General features: G+C 44.7%; 1 protein-coding gene across 10 annotated transcripts in view; it reads right to left on the bottom strand.

Annotated features, from left to right (window-relative positions):
• The window catches only part of CEP68 (centrosomal protein 68), a 40,140-nt gene extending 24,491 nt beyond the window's left edge, over positions 1–15,649 (bottom strand). For 4 of the 10 annotated variants that reach the window (XM_032497683.1, XM_032497684.1, XM_032497682.1 and 1 more), the window contains exons 1-2: positions 15,491–15,644; positions 11,315–11,431 (exon numbers count right to left, since the gene is read on the bottom strand). In XM_032497683.1, coding sequence (XP_032353574.1) covers positions 11,315–11,335 — 21 coding nt within the window. In that variant the 5' untranslated portion in view covers positions 11,336–11,431; positions 15,491–15,644. Of the gene's footprint in view, positions 1–206; positions 368–11,314; positions 11,432–15,490 lie in introns of those variants that run through there. The other 6 variants (XM_032497685.1, XM_032497689.1, XM_032497688.1 and 3 more) reach the window with 5 other exon arrangements.
• Between the last annotated feature and the right edge of the window lie 1,818 nt (positions 15,650–17,467).

Genomic DNA, 17,467 nt, shown 5'->3' with positions numbered 1-17,467 from the left:
CACCCGCCGTTCTGCCTGCAAAATGGAGGCGCTCGCACGAGGCGCCCTTGTCCCCGCGAAGCCTTTGTGCCCTTTCTGGCGAGGGACACTAGGCCCCGCGGCCCACCCGGCCGGACCCCGCAGACCTCAGGGTAGAAGGGGCCGGGCCGCAGCCGCCGGCGCCGCGGACCCCCAAGCCCCGTGCCCGCGCCCCGGCCGCTACCTACCGCACCTCGAACGCTTAGGACTCTCGGACCGGGCCTGCGGCGGTGCCCGCGGCCTCAACAGGCCCATGCGGCAGCCCCGCGGCGGGGGTCCCAGGTGGATACAAGCGGCCCTCCTGCGGGAGTCCGGAACGCCTGGGGCGGGACCCAGCGCCGGCCACGCCCTTCAGGTCCACTCCGCCTCTGCGCGGAGGGCGCCCTTAGAGCAGCACGACCAATCCCAGCCCCCGGTATGGAAGCTCAACCAATGCGCAACCCGCTGCTGCAAGAAGAGCCCACCCCTGGCACCGTCTTAGCCTATGGGGGGGCCCGGACCTTCTTTGGGAGGCTGTCCTCCCTCGCCTTCCGCGCTCTCGGATCACGTTCGCTTTTTCTGGGCGCGCGGGGTCATGCTAGGGCGTGTAGTCCTGGGCGGCGAGGTGGGTGGGGTGGGTGCCCTGCGGCGCCTTCTCCTTGTGTGTAGACCGCACCCTGACTTCTGGAAAACCATGCATTCATTCATTTGCGTGGGGCGCACGGCTATGTTTCCGGTGAGGAGCTGCCGGGTAGGCGGACCCGCCGGGTAGGCGGACCCACAGTCTTTGTGCGTTTGTTTACGTTCGCATATAAATAACCAGGCGAGTGACAGAAGCCTGAACAGGTGCCACCGGGCAGGAGCACCAGAGGAGGGCAAGGTTCCCCGGGCCAGGGGTTGAAGACAGCTTTAGGGGACAGGCGGAACTTACGCGGGCTAGGAAAGGATGGGAGAGGTGTAGATAGATGAGCTGAGAGCTGCTTAGCGACTCTCTGAGCAGCCTGGTCTAATGGGAAACCGGCGATAGAATCCGAGGGGAAGTGGGATCCAACCTGTGGGAAACCATGATGCACATACCCTTTCACGACAACCTCCTCCCCTCTGCTCTCGCCAGCATGAGGCCTAAGAGCTTAATGACACAGGTCCTACTGCTTAGCGGAATCCTGGGGCGTAGAACTACCACCAGGCTGGGGTGGAGAAGAGAGGCTGTTCCTGCATGCTGATGCTTTTGCCCTGTGGCACTTTCAGCAATCTGGCCTCCATTAAATGCCTCACCAGTTCGTAAAACAGGTCTATAAATGTTTGAATGCCTGCTGTGGGCAGCCTGAATTCCAGCGTACAAATTCTTTACTGTGGAGTTCATGGGCCCCAGGCAGTTTAGGAGATAAAGGTTTTCCAGAACCTGTTGTGATAGCTGGAGGTTGTGTCTAACCCAAGAGTCACAAACTGACAGCAAGAGCAGAAACTAGCAGATGGGTTTATTTGGGCAGCACATCGATTTTTTTCGCTTCTGCTTTTTAAATAAGAATTTAAATCCCACAAACACCACTTCTTTATTAAGTAACAGCCAGCCACTTCACACATTTGTTACCTGCCTGACGCTGGAAGGTATTTGCATTTGTGACCCCTGGTCTTCTCTGAACACACAGAAGACCTCTCGGGGAGTCATCTAATTCCACTGGCTGAGACTTGGGCCTTTACCAGTCAAGACAACCAGCTGGACAGAGAATGAGACCAAGTCCAAACAGGTAACCAGGTCGAGCATAAAACCAGGGCACCACATCCAAGTGAAGGGAACTTGAAAAATAACAAGGCCGAATGAATAAGGCCTCTAAAAGCCAAGGAAGTTATGGGAGGTAGAATTTGAGATAAAAAGACTATGAGCAGAAAAGTACTGATCACAGCAAAAAACCAGCCCAGTCTACCTGCTGTATGTCAGGTCTTGGGTCAAATCCCACCCTGATCTCCTCAACCAGCTGCACACTCTCCCTCCTTTGAACTCTGTGTAGCATTGATAATTTTCTACCCTGTACGGTCTTCTCATCTGTAAGAGGGCACAGGATGGATGACACCTGAGGTTCCTTTCAGCCCTGACATTCTGTGATTTTGTGTGGTGAGCATCTTTTGCTTTTGCCTGACAAGTAATCTTTCCTTTGAGGAATTGCCTGAAACCCCCTGGATCAGATGATTCTTTAGGGGCATCACACTCCCCTGGCCACCCAAGGCAGGAAGGATGGAGAAGGAGGAGGCATCGAGCCCAGGCCTGGCCAACTGTAGTCTCCTCCTCCTCTCCTCAGAGATGTAAGCCAACCTGAGATGGTTTCAACACTTGTCTGGGATTGCAGAGAATGAGGCTGGGAGAGAGTTTCTTTCTTTCCTCTGGTGTCTCTCAGTTTAAACAAAGTAAGCCTAGAGCTGTGTATGGTTTTACTCCTTTTACTAGAAAAGCTAGGGGGACCCGGTCTGGAAATGGTAGAAACCCAGGAAGGTCAAGCAGCAGGAGACTCAGCCAAAGCCATGCTGTTCTAACATTCATGCTGTTCCAGTTAGGTTGTATGCCTGCACTTTTAGTGCCACCGAGAATTATTTTTAAACACTTCTGTGATGTTAGGTATTCACTCAAGATTCAAGTTTTGGGCAGGACCACTGGCTTGTCCAGCTCTAGGTCATGAGCCTGGGTTCTAGCTATCAACAGGCAAGGCAATTTAAGCATTCTACTGTGGATTCTACTAGACCTGTTGGCTTCTATTGTGGGAGGAGGGGCCCAGCCTCCTTCCAAGACTCAAAATAGGGAGGCTCCCTCCAACTTAGAAGATATTCAGATGCTGGGGAGTAAAAAGAAACTGCACTATAGTCCATCTCTTAGGCTGCCCAATGCAACCATCTTTCCTACAACAACAACAGTGCACTCATGCCTCCCCAAAGGAGGGCAGCTCAGTCTCATCAGATATTGTATCTGGCCCCAAGTCCCAATCTGTAGGTGATGGTCCATTCTTCCTCTAAGTTTCACCATCATCCTATCTCAAGTATTGCAATTTGACCAAATTTCAGAGTTAACTATCACTGATAAACTTTAAATACTGTTATGAAGAGAATGGAGATGAAAGAAAAGGACATTGCTAGAAACTCTAGGTTTATACATGATACAATAAGAAAGGAAATATCAATAGAGGCTAAAATCCTCATTTTTGAAACTGGTAATGAGGCTTCATTGGCATTTATGATTTCCCATTTTCAGTACCTATTCCAGGTTTCCCATGACCTTCAAGCAGGCCAGTCTTTCCTGGTGAGGTTAACCAAACTTTCATTCTTGAGGATCTGCCTGGAGGTAGCACAGTACCTTTCCATTAACTTGCATCCCTGCGCACGGGACTGATGAGGTGCCCCAGGAGACACCTCATGGGTTCCAGTCATAGTCCTCCTGCCTCTATCCCCTTGATAGTCAGGACCAGTCACCAGACAACACTGTAACCTCCAGTGGCCTAAGGAGACCGCATCAATTTCCGTAACACCACAGCCCCCAAAGAAGAAAAATATAACAACAAAACAAAGCTATAACACAAGGAAATTTTCTAGAAATAAAATATGTGAATTCTTGAAAGGAACCAAAGTTACCTGGGGAAAATGGACTCGATATCATCAGTGTCAGGGAAATGCAAGTCAAAACCACAATGAGATACAATGGCTACAACAGATAGGTAATGACAAGTGTTGGCAAGGATGTAAAGAAATTGGACCTCACACATTGCTAGTAGGAATGTGAAATTGTGCGGCCACTTTGGAAAACAGTCTGGCAGCTCCTCAAAAGGTTAAATATAGATTTACCATATGACTCAGCAATTCTACTCCTAGGTATATACCCAAGAAAGATTAAAACACATGTTCCCACAAACACTTGTACATGAATATTCACAGCAGTATTTTTCATAATAGGCAAAAAGTGGGCACAACTCAAATGCCCATCAACTGGTGAATGGATAAATAGAAATATGGTATATCCATAAAATGGAATGTTACTAGGCAATAAAAAGGAATGAAATACTGATGCATGCTACACAACATAAATGAACCTTGAAAATATAATGCTGAGGAAAAGAAAAGATCACATATTATGATTCCATGTATGTGACATATCCAGAACAGACAAGACTATAGAGGCAGAGAGCAGACTAACAGTTGCCTAGGGCTGGGGGAGTTGGTGATAGTGGGGAGTGACCACTAACGGGTAACCAGCTTCTTTGAGGGGTGATGAAATGTCTTTAAATTGATGATGATGATAGTTACCCAACTCTGTGAGTAAACTAAAAACCATGGAATTGCACACTGTAAATCGGTACATATGGTAGATGAATTATATCTCAATAAAGCTTAAAAAATGGATACAGGAGTCAGCGTGAAAGAGTTTCTCACTGGACAAATTTGGGACAATCTGTACATCCAAAAGAATAATGTTAATTGATTATAATGATTTTAAAAATGAGTCCATCACAATTTCCAAGCAAATCATAAGGAAAAAAGGGAGAAAAAGAAAATTTCACCTTTACAGAATGACAAATGTACAGGGAATGAAAGATTAGACATTACCATTTGCAACGCCAATATCATAATTAACCAAGTCAAGGATTATTAACAGATGCTTAACTATTGGGAGAAAGACTGTCAGGGAAAAGGATATTCACACAGATTCTAAGCTTCACCCCACTGGCTACTTGCTAATTACAAGGAGAAAGTTATGCATTTATAAAGGAGAAATCAAGCAGTCACCATCATAACCAAGGGGTCAAAGTCAGTAATAATGGGACTATCAAACACATGCCTCCTAAAAAGTATTCTTTCCAGAAATATTTAACCTAACTTCCTGCTTACAGGAAGTACAGTGGATACTTAGACAAGTTCATCACCCCCATAAGATTTACCCTGAGGGGACACACGATGGAGAAAAACCAAGATACTGGCCCTGGACAGTTAAGGTGCATGTCAAAGGAGTAATTTCAATAAGCCCAGACTCTCATCTTCCTATACACAGGAAGGTACTAAATTCATTAACTTCAGATGTCTGGTTTTCTTTAATTAGCAGTAATCTTTTATGTTACATCTACCTGGGTGGTTTTGTTCATTTGTTTTTGTTTTTGCAAAATCTCCTCCCTTAGAGTTTTCTCTAAGGGAGAAGCTGGCTTGGCGTAAAAGTTGATTTTGGACATAAAACAGAGGAAGGGCTCTTCAGAAGAGTCCCTGAAGCTATATCCCGGGCTTAAGTCCTCAGTAATTCCATCGATAAAACATAATTCTCAACTTTCAAGCTGTGCATTTTTTTCAGTTGACATCACTATAGTAGTTCAACTACTTTCTATATCTCCATTTCAACTTTTACTCTCCTGTCAGTTTCGGTCCCATCTGTCTGTGTCTCTTTAAAGCCCCCAGAGAGATGATCTTAATAGAGGATGTTCTTGCTGGTCACTGTTTTCACTTTAAGCTACTTCAGAAGGGCTAGTCTGGCCACTAGCATACAATGGGACTGATCTCTCTCACGGACTGGAAAAAAAAAATGCACATGAGAGCTGCGAGTTAAGTTTTATTCAGGGCAAAATGAGGACTATAGCCCGGGAGACAGCCTCTCAGATAGCTCTGAGGAACTGCTCTGAAGAAGCAGGAAGGAAGGTCAGTATACATGTGATTTTAGTGAAGGGGGATACGTGCAGTCAAGCACACATTTTGGCAGAAGGCTGCTGCTAGCCACGAGGAGCAGATGTCTCCATTAATGATTTTAGTGCTTTTCTAGATATGAGAAGATGTAAGAAGTTGGGCTCATAGAATCTCCTTCTGAAAACAGCTAACTCTCTGAAGGCCTGTTCTACCAGTTTTTCCCAGAGCACAGAAAGCATTTATGCCTGATCTCTGCCCTAAAAGCCTCTCAGGGTGTATTGAAGGCCAGCAACTGCAGTGGCTCAGTGGCTTCATTCTCATAGAACCAGACAGTGAGTGACAGTTTTTAGTTGGCCCCCTCCCAGTCCATTCATGTGCCTCTGAGGTGATGCCAGACAGGACGACTTCTGCAAAAGAGCCCCTCAACTGGGGGCTTTGGCAGACATCCTGAAGCTTCTGAAGTGTCAAGAAAGGAACTTTGCTTGGCCTATTCACCTCGGTCTCACTGATAGAAGTAAGGTGTGCACAGAGGAAGCTGACTTGGGCTAAAGGCTGATTTGGGACGTAAGTCAAAGTGAGATGTCTAGGTGATGACTGTGGTCAGTGGGAGACATGGGGCTGTAGTTCAAAGTCAGGGCCGGAGGGGAAGAGGGGATAGCTGGTCATGTAGACATGTAAAAAATTAAAAACAGAAACCTCAGTTAAATAGTCAGGAGACCAGAAGGCAGAGCTCTCATGCCCTGTGATAACAGTGGAGCCCAACAGGAAGAAGAAAGACTCCTCTCCCGGCAGGGACTCAGCAGTGAAAAGCCATGGACTGTTTGTCTGCGGCCCTCCTAACTTCCTTTCCCCTCTACAACAGAGTTCTCCTTCCCTTGCCGCAGGGAACTTGCCCCTGGTTGCAGACCCTGAGTTGCAATTTTCGGCTGATCTTGAATAAACCCGTCTTTGCTAAAGAAATATCTGGCAGTTCATTTGATTTAAATCAACTGACATGATAGGGAAAGCCACACACAGGAAAGAGATTTCCATAGGCATGGAAGAGACAGGAAAGCTGGGAAAGCCAAGACCACTGCTGTATTAATATAGCTATTCCTTCAACCACTTTTCACCTCTTCCCCCTCCTCAAGCAGGTAGCAGGCTCCGTGTTTACTTTCTCAGAGGAGGTTTGTGGCAAGATGAAAAAAGAAGTTGCCTACAAAACATTCCCTTCCTGGCTTTGTTTTCAGAAGTTGAAACCCCCTTGGGTGGCTGAGTGTGCAATGGGGAGAGGAGACAGGAAATGGCTCTGAGGGAAACCTGAGCAGAAGCGCTGCTGGGCTTCCCCCAGCCTAAAAGAAGTCCTCTGGCTGGGGGAAGGGCCGAGGCGCCTCTGCAGCCAGGACCTGTGTCCTGCTCCCACAGTGTGGCTGGACCTCAGAGGGAACAGTGAGGGACCCCCAACCTCACCAAGTAGCCACATGTCCCAAGGGTTGCAGATAAGCTAGTGGCTATTAGAACTGAGGGAAGCAGGTAAACCGAGACAATGGGGGCCCTGGCAGTGACCAGGGATGACCCTTCAGTGCAGGGTCTTCCAAGGACTTCCCAAGGATGGTCTGAGACAGACTTTCCTCTTGGTTTGGAGTTGAAATTAACTTGACTTAGATCATTTACTCCATACTGGATTTTTAAAAAAGTTGTAGGGGATGAATTTACGACCTCAGTAATACTGCCCTGACCATCTCTCTACACTTGGCTTTTTCTGTATATGGGATTCTTTTTTGAAGATAGATTCACAGAAGTAGGAGAATTACTGATTGAAAGGATGTAGACATTTTTAAGGCTCTGGATCCACGTGGCCTAGATGTCCTCTGGGTGGGCTGTGCCTTTTCAGATTTGGATTTGAAAACGAGGACCTCTCTTCAGTGGAGTGGGTGGGGGAGAGACTGGAAACCTATTAGGAGGCTAGTGCAGTATTTCACCTGAGACATGAGGATGGGCCAAAGTAAGATCATGGCAGTGGGCAAAGAAGAAGGGACAAATTCCAGTGTCATTTAGGAGGTGACATCAGTGAACCATCTCTGCCTGTCGGTGAAGGGGAGAGAGTAACCAACAGCACCCCACTAGTTTCCAGCTTCAAAACCTGAATAGATGAACCTCCTGTCAACCAAGCGGTAGTGAGGTTTGCTGGAAAAAGCCTGTGTTGTGGATCTAATCGACCTAGTTCAAATCCTAGAAACCCCACCACGCCCAACTAATTAGCCGCATGGCCTTGGGCAAGTTACTGAAATGCTTTGAGCCTATTTGCCATGATTTTCCTCACTTGTTGAAATGGCCAGAGTAACATCTGTCAGTCTCCGGGTTACTGTAAGGACTGAATGTGAAAATGTTTTTAAAGCACCTGGCCTATTGTGGCTTTGAAGAAAGTAAAGAGAACTGGATAATATGGATAAAAGAGGGTGTAGAGACTTGGAGAATAAAGAATATACGTGGTTTGAGAGAAACTGGGCTTAAGAGGTCTTCCTGAGAGTCTGTGGGGTAGACTTTATCTTGGTATACTTTTCTTTTTTAAGAGACCTAGAGGTGTGGGAAGGACTAGGAAAGAGTGGGTGGTGGTCCTGCTGCCCTTGGGCAGCAGTGCAGTTCTCAAGTATGACCACAAGATGGAGTCCATTATGTTGCAAAAAGCAAGTGCAGCCTTCATCTGCCAAACATCCAAGGAGCATCTTCCCTGTTCTGGACTCGCCTTCCAGAAGCTTTTCCATGCTGCTCAGTGCCCTTGGAGGCTGACTTGGATTACATTCATGGGCTCCTCTGCTCTCTGACTTCCATCTGGGTTTGGCCAATCTGGGACCAGCAAGAACTCAGAGGATGGTTAGGGTGTTTATTAAATCTCTGTCTTTCTTGGGGCACACCACAGATTGCCTTCATCCTTCCCAGTGAGGAGGGATGTCCTCCATCCAGCACTCACTGTCCCTGCATTCCAATTAACCACCCTCTGTGGGCCCCAAGATAATTCACTATTCTGAGTTTTCCCTATACCTTGCTCCTACCTTTGTCAAAACTAATTGCTGCCTCAAACGGCCCTATTTGAGTGTGCCTTCTGTTTCCTGTTGGAATCTTGACTGATACAGCAGGCTTTCCCCTTACATGGTAGCAAAATGGTTTGCAGCAGTCCCAAATCACACACTTTCACAGCGTACAGCTCAAGGGAGGGAGGAGTTCTCATTCAGCTGCTTCAATAGAAGGAGGACAAAGCTTCTTGCTTATAAGCCCAGCAAACATCTCGATATTCTTATTCATCTAGGTGGATCAACACATTTCCATTCTCACCACCATCACCACCACCACCATAGTGATTGGTTCAGGAGTGGGTGAACTCCTAGAACATTTTAATCAGGGATGAGCCTTACTCCAATTCACATCTTAAGATCACTCTAGAAAAAGTGGCACTAATTTGGAACTTGCTGCAGGCGTCCAGGTGAAAGACAGCAGAGACCACACAGATGCCAGCTGTGGGATGGAGATATCAAGCCAAACCTGAGGTCTATTTTAGAAGTAAAAAAAAGCATGATCTGCAGTAAATCTACTGATCAGGAGGAAACTGGGTAGGAGGTAAAAGAAGAAAGGAGAGGAACTGCTCAGTTGCTGGTCTGTTACTGAGTCGTGTCGGTGGGGGCAGGAATCAGGAGTGTCCAGCAGAGGCCACTCCGCATCTCTGGTCCTAACTGCAAATTCCGACAGAAGAGTGTGATTGGCTCCCTTTGGGTCAAGTGCCCTCCTGGTCCATTAGCTACGCTGAGATGAGAAAAGGTTTACAGGAATGCATGTAGGAGGGCCTGCCTAAATTTGCTAACAATCTTTTGAAAAGGTGAAAATATAGATACAAATAACTAGAATATAAAGCCTGCGATGGGTACTCTTTGGGGTGTCTTCCCAGCTCACCAGCCATCCAGTCCCCTTTCTCTACAGCCTGGCCACCCACCCTGGGGTAGCGGCCAGCTGCAGCCGATGGCAGAAAGACTCTGTTGTGAGAGAACAAACAAAAAGAACAACAACAAGATGGAGAAACAGACGGAGTATGTCTACAGACATGTTTCTGGTTCTGTGTCCAAAGAACTGACCATCCCAAGATGACTTGTGTCTACTTTGATTTCTCACTGATTCCAAGTTACCTAGTCATCTGTACACATAATTAATCTACACAGTGATTTTTTTTTCCCCACATGCTAGAATAACTTTTAAAAATGGTTTTCAAGTTATTTTATGGGACTGTGTAAATTCTCTGCCTACTTGATAAGCCCTCTGCATCCATGGAAACGTCTCTGTGAGTCCTTGTTTATACACTGTTTAGGGCTTCTGAGTTTTCTGGGGCACCGATGTTTACTAATTCACTGGTATAAATGGCTTCTCTATCTCTATGTCCAACCAGAGAGAAAGAAATACACGTGTAATGTAGACATAAAATTTATCCATATCTTATAATAACCTGTAGTGAAAAAGAATATGAAAGAATATATATATAACTGAATCACTATGCTGTACACTAGAAACTAATACAATACTGTAAATCAACTAGCCTTCAATAAAAAATTTTTTCTACCTCTATCTTAAAAGATTATTCACTGCTTTTCAGCTGGGTGACATTGGACAAATTACTTAACCTTTAATTGCTTGTTCGTAAAATGGGGATTGTAATAGTGCCAACCTCACTGGGTTGTTCTGAGGATTACATGGGGTAACCTGTGCAAGCCACTTAGCACAGTGCCTGGCGCATGGTAAACCAAGCACTCAATCACGGTTGGCGGTTTTCTACATGAGAGGAATAAAGAAGATCTCCAAATGCTCCCGCGGAGAGACCCCCACCGTGCACCGTGAAGTGAGAAAAGCAATATAGAGAAAGGTGTAAAGAGTGTGCAACCATATTAAATATATAAAATATTAAACATATATACCTGTATTAAAAACCAAATAATGGAAGAATAACCAATAACATTAAATAATGGCTACCTATGGGGTCAGAGGGCACAGAGTCACAGGGGAGGAGGAAGACAGGGAGAAAAGCCAGGCGTCTCAGCCCTTAACTTCATTTGTAAATTTGACTTTAGAGCCATGTAAATAATTTACATAATTGTAAAATAACATTCAAAAATGTTAAAGTCATCTTCAAAAGTAAAAAATACAATAAATCCGTTTTGAGAATAACTGCCCAAAGAAGGAACTCCACTAAGTGGCTGTAAACCCGGTAAATTCAGTGCACATCCCTGGTTGGATATACCCTGAGGACAGAAAAGAAGTGCCAAGTATTAAGCTATGTATTCCTATTTTTGCAGGCAGAATTGTTATTCTGAGATTGTCGTGTGTGTGCTGTGGTTTGATAAAGCGATACAACACGTGACACTGTAATTCTCCACTCGCAGAGTAACGGAGGAAAGCGTAGGACAGCAGAGGTCTAGTAAAACCCCTATGGTTCCGATTTTGAATGGGAACTATCAGGATGAATTCAGAATGTATTTCTTAGCTCTGTCCTTGGCAAAGACCTGGAAATAATGGCCAACTCTGAACCAATGAGCATTCCAAGCCTCCAGACTGTGGTCTCACGTGTTAAAACAGACCCCTAGAATATTAATTTATGGAGGTGACTGAGTGATAACACAGAGAGGTAATGCCATTGAAAGAAGAATTGATTACTCACATTTTCCAAGAGCAGGGGCATGCCACACCATGCTGGGCCACGTGGGGAAGCACCATGTTTGGTCAAAAGGCATCAGGAGTGAGGAGAGAGCACGGTCCAGAGCCTTTACTGTGTTTTCTGTGGGAAAAGGCAGAAACAGTTTAGGACTGGATAGTCTGAATAATGTTGGTGGGCTCTTGGCTACGGGGTGGTCTTGAGTTGTCTGATACTTGGCCCCGGGTTGATTTAGGGCAGGGGTAATATTGGTTTGGTATGTGAGTTATATATAGAAGGTGGCTGAGGGTATAGGCTCAGGGCTGGTTGGTTTGCATATGAAAGGTAATTCTGCAGGTGAGTCGTTACTTTAGGAATTAACTAGCCCTAGGAGAAGCAGTCTCCTCCCAGTCAGCAAGGCTCCCCAAGATGTCAAAACATCATAAAATGAATACATAATTAATAGATCTCAAGATACCATTTCCCAGTAAAAGGAGTCAGTAGTCCTTGGAGAAATTGTTGGCTCCAGGAAATAGATGAGATGAGCCTGGAAGATCTTGTCATAGTAGAGAGTAAGGATGCTTTCAAAGATGACTTGGGTCATCCCAAAAGGACTCGAGACCCAACTTGAGAAGCCTCCCACTGGTCAAAGACGGAATGATCTCAGCATCAATAAAGATAAAAACTCCAATGGATTAAAACACATCACATATATTTAAAACCACGAATTAACAGTGTTACCAAAAAGAAATGTAATAATGTTCCTGTTTGAGGATGCGAGGAAGTCAACCCAGTATTTCGAAAACCAGTAAATAAAGAAAGAATCAAGCATTTACCCTGCTTTTCTGTCTGAACTCAACCATTGATTAAGCAAATAGTAAATGAAGGGCGTTTTCTTTGTTTCAGTGCAGTTTAAGGAATGGTGGAATCAAACTACCACCATTTGATAAACCTTAATGTATCAAAGGATCTAGGTATTGAGAGTCAACACCTCTTGTCACAACAAAAAGAGAGACAGTCAGACATGAAGAGCCTCCTGCTCGAATACACCACTACTTGGGAAATTGTCTTGCAAAAACACTGAACCTGAATCTGAACCAGCCTGTAGTTCCAACAACCAATTTATAAGAAATTCAAAGGAGAGCTGAAACACAATACAAGATGTACAATACAACTGGAGAGCTGTAATCAGCAAGACCTAGACTGGGGGAGACTCTCCAGGCCAAAAGGCCCGCTGCATTCAACAAATTCATTTCAATTAAAAAGTACTGAATAGGGCAGAGGTGACAGGGAGAGGGACATGTGGACATATCAATATCGGTGGGGACCCAATATAGAGCCTAATTCTATTAAATAAACCTTTTAAAAGTTATAACTTTATGAAGCGATTGGAAATTTGAACTCTGACTAGAAGTTTGATTAAAGAATTGTTAATTTTTTAGATATGATAATGGAATTTGGGGGACTTTTTTTTTTTAAGAGTCCTTACTTGTTAGATATATATACTGATACATTTATGATTAATTATGTGATGTCTGAGATTTGCTTCAAAATAATGCAGGAGAGGGTGTGGGTGGGAATAGATGAAACGGGATTGGTCAGGGGGTGATGAGTACATAAAGGTTCTTTACGCTATTCTGCTGCTTTTGTATGTATTAAAAAGTTTCCATAGTCAAAATTTTTTAAAAATGCAAGGTAATGATAACAAAAAGTTAGCAATTACTCTATTTCCACATCTACACCTCTGACTAGCCTGGAGACCATTAATGTGAAAAGATCCAAAAGACTCAAAGACTAGACATCCATTTGGCCAGTCAGTTTTCAAATTCTTCCTTAATAGAACTTTCCAGGCACATTTGTAATAACATCCTATTAATTCTTATGGAAACAAGATAGTCTAGATTTAATTAATCATTCAGGTAACTAAAAACAACGCCTTTATGTTCAATCCTAATTATTTTGATTAAACTTTTTCTAAAATGTCATATAATTCCGTCATAGGAAATTGAGTTACTAACAACTTTTTTTAATTTTATGACTCAGAATCATTGTCAGGAAACCTCAGACACCGGCAGGTGCTGTCTGTAATCTAGCCTAGGGGGCTATTTAATTACCTGCTGTTATTAGCGTTAATTCAAAAGCTCTGAGCCTTCTGAGATGGTGATTCTCCCGCTTCCCCCTCCTGGCTACAGTCAGCATGTCGGCTCCCCACACCCCCACATGGAACTGTGGTCTGTTCTCTGCTACCGCTTCACCGGGTGCCCTGTTTGTAGTAAGCACCCAATAGCCATTCACTGAACTGCATTAAACCTGGGAAGAATGGAAGGTTGCCAGAGGAAGTCAAATAATTAAGCCTATTAACTCATTAACTTTAATTTTAGACACATCACTTAAGCTGCTGAGTGTAGTCTGGGAATTCATACCTGAGTTCCAAATGCTTGAGGGGATGCCAGGAGTCTGGCTGCTGAATTAAGTGGGGGTGGGGGCGGGGACATGGCTCTGTTACATATTAAAATGTATGTTTGCAGGCGCACATAATTGCTGCTAATTGGTACTGCAGAGAGCACAAAAGTGGCAAATTGATAAAGGAGGAGTTCTATTTCTACCTCTAATATGAAGAATAGCCCTTGATTACCTCAAGTACAACCCCACCTTCATTGGAGATACCGGTGTACGAAAGTATTGTCTGAAATTCCAAGCTACTTGTTGAAATTGAAACACATTTTTTTATAAAAGAAAATGAAATATTTTAACTAAAACAAACAATTAGGTAAATTGTGTGGAAGGAAAAACAACCCATAATCTTCATTTAATTGGTCTTTGCCACTAAAACATTTGATCTTTAACTGTGAGATACATCTTAAGTGTATCTTTAGTAGGCACTTAATTATTTCTCACTAAACATAGTTTTGCTCAGGCACAAAACCTTGGAGTCATCCTAGATTTTCCTTGGTCTTATCTTACATCCAACCCATCTATAAATCCTGCTGACTGTACCTCCAAAATCCAGGATCCAGCCATCTGGACACCTTCACCGCTACATCCCAGTCCAGATCACCACTCTCCCTCTGCTGAGCTTTGTTTTAGCTCCTTATCTGTCCCCTACTCCACCACTGTCTGTTCTCGGATCTGTAGCTGGAGTTGATTGTTTATATGAAGACAGTCTTACGTATCTCTTCTCTGCTCCGTACCTTCCAGTGGCTCCCATGACACACCATGCTTCATCAAGGTCTGCTGTCTACACAGCCAGCCCCTGCCTGCCTTGGAACTCATTTCTTCCACTCTCCCCCTCGACTACTCTGCTCCAATGACATGAGCTTTGTTGCTGCCCTTTAAACATGCAATAAATCTTTGTTGAATGAATGAAATACAATAGTTGCTGCATGAATTAATGAGTGAATTCTATGATTAATTATAATCAATAGCAATTAGTACAAACTGTATGTTAGCCCAGCCCAGGGATGCTCTCTTACCTAACTGGTCTAGTCTGGTGGTCCTCAGATTTTACCTGGTATCAGAATCACCTGGAGGGCTTGTTAAAACTCCAGTGGTTAGCCTCACCCCCAGAGTTTGGGATTCAATAGATCTGGGGTGGGTCTAAAAATCTGCATTTCTAGTAAGTTCCCCGGTGACGCTGATGATACTTAAATAATCCAGCCTGGAAGGCCAACTGAACATTCTGAGCAGATATTTGGCAAAATTTGCCCTGGTGTTCCTGTCTGCTCTTTGGATGAAAAGATTAATTGCAGGAAGGACCTCATTTTTTGACAGTTAGCCACAGGCTGGCCCTCTAGCCCCAGTAATGACTCCACTGGCCCCCAATTAAAACACTTTTTGTTATTTGGAGAAGTTCCCAACAACTTCTTTAAAAAAAAAAAAAAAAGAATTTAGCTGTAGGGCCAGTAGTTTGCTGTTCACAAAGGTCTTTCTCATGGGGCATGCTGGTGGCTTCCACAGCAATGTAAGATTCCATGCTCTGTTAGAAATCACTACTGTCCTTCAAATGGAAATGACACGGGGGAAAATTGGTTTATAAGTATGAGAAGGCACTACATCATAAATGGAAAGAGGCTTCGTCGTAGCCAACAAGGAAGGGGCACACACAGGGCAGACGTCCAGCTCTGGGTAGCCCGTGGCGCCCTGCACGCCGTAGCCACGCCGAGGCCTCTCCCGCCCCGCATACCCCTCCAACCCCCTCCTTACCGTGGTGAGGACGGCGCCTTCCGCTCAGCGGCCAGATGCCCTTCCCCGGCGTCTTCACCTCACTCCCAGCCAGCCAGGGAGGCCCTGGGACCAGCAGGGGTAGGAAAAAAGGACGGAGGATTGAGGGCGTGGGCGTATCCGCGTCCTGGGCGAGGCCCTGGTACCTCCGGAGGGGCTGGGCCGGCAGCTGATGGGCCGACGTGGGGGGCGCGGGGCGGGGCACTCAGGGGACGGCTCCGCCCTCTCCTCCCCGGCACACCTGTTCTCTTCCTTCTCCTCTGTAGACTGGAACGTGCGTGCATTTCAGACGTTAATGGAGCCTGGAAAAGGCATCCAAGTGAGCATGTGCAAAAGTTAAAACCAGCCCTCCATCTTACAAGGGGGTTTCCGTTCCCAGGAATGTAAACTAGACCGTAAAACTCCTAAGGACATTTTGTTCATTAGACATGTTCTTCAATGATATAGTTTCGGCAGTTTAAATATGTTCTTTACATGTGGCTAGGCAGTTGATCTTTTTGTCCCAATAAGGGGCTCATTGAGGCTGTAGGCTGACTGCCTTGGGGACTACTGGTAATCTTTTCTTAATTGAAGTATGAGTGATTTACAATGTTGTATTAGTTTCTGGTGTACAGGATACTGATTCAGTTATACATATATGTTCTGTTTCATTATAGGTTATTGCAAGCTATTGAGTATAATTCCCTGTGCTGTACAGTAGGTCTTTGTTATTTATCTATTTTATATATAGTAGTGTGTGCATCTACTAATCCCAAACTTCTGATTTATTCCTTCCCCCATCTCACTTTCCCCTTTGGTAACCATAGTTTGTTTCCTATGTCTGTGAGTCGGTTTCTGCTTTGTAAATAAGTTCACCTGTATCATTTTTTTTAGATTCCACATATAAGTGATATCATATGGTATTTGTCTTTGTCTGACATACTCTACTTTGTACGATAATCTGTATGTCCATTCCTGTTGTTACAAATGGCATTATTTCATTCTTTTTAATAACTGAGTAGTAGTCCAGTGTGTGTGTGTGTGTACACACATATATATCACATCATTTTCATCCAATCATCTGTTGATGGACATTTAAGTTACTTCCTTGTCTTGGCTATTGTAAATAGTGCTGCTATGAACATTGGGGTGCATGTATCTTTTCAAATTAAGAGTTTTCTCCAGATATATGCCCAGGAGTGGGATTGCTGGATCACATGGTAACTCTATGTTTAGTTTTTTAAGGAATGTCCTTACTGTTTAGTGGTATTCTTGGGCTTTTTTCAGTTTTATGAGACCTATGCTTCTTATCACAAATATCATTACTCTCCTTTCTCTGTGTTCTACTCATTTAAGGTGAAAAAAAAATAACAAGGGGAAGTACAAATTCAAATAGTTGTAAAACAAATATTGCCGAACAAAGATGGTGACACCACAGAAACAGAGCACTGCGAGGGGTTTTGAAGTATTCGTTCATTCCTGAAATCAACATGTGTCATTTAACAGGCATTTAGGGGAATCCAGATCTTCTCTGGAATAGGGGGGATGTGTCCTGGAAATGGAGCTGTGGCAGACCCTGCCCATTGGCCCCTCATTCCCTCAGGTGTAAGGCCTGAAAAACTAGAAACCACTTTCCCAGACTTCCTTGAAGCTCTGCCAAACAGAGGCACCTGTGTGAAACAGAAGATGAGCCTGGGAAGGTGGGAGTGAGGGATACAGGGCAGAGCTGTATTGGGAAGTCGGGTTCCGGTAGCTGGGAATGGGGTTCTACTGCCTGGTTTCCTGTGTCCAGAGTGTGGGGTGGTGGGCAGTGGCAACCGTTCTGTTAGAACAGTTCTTCTAGAACTCAGAACTCTTAGCCGCATTGTTCCTGGCTACTAGCAACCCATCTGTTTCCTTGTACTTCTCAGAAGTTCTGTATGCTCCTTACAAATACCCTGTAATCAACGTATTTCTGCTTTTAGTAACAACAATGGATTC

This window comes from Camelus ferus, chromosome 15 (genome assembly GCF_009834535.1).
Source record: "Camelus ferus isolate YT-003-E chromosome 15, BCGSAC_Cfer_1.0, whole genome shotgun sequence".
NCBI classification, from domain to species: Eukaryota; Metazoa; Chordata; class Mammalia; order Artiodactyla; family Camelidae; genus Camelus; species Camelus ferus.
This window is presented reverse-complemented; position numbering and strand designations above follow the sequence as displayed.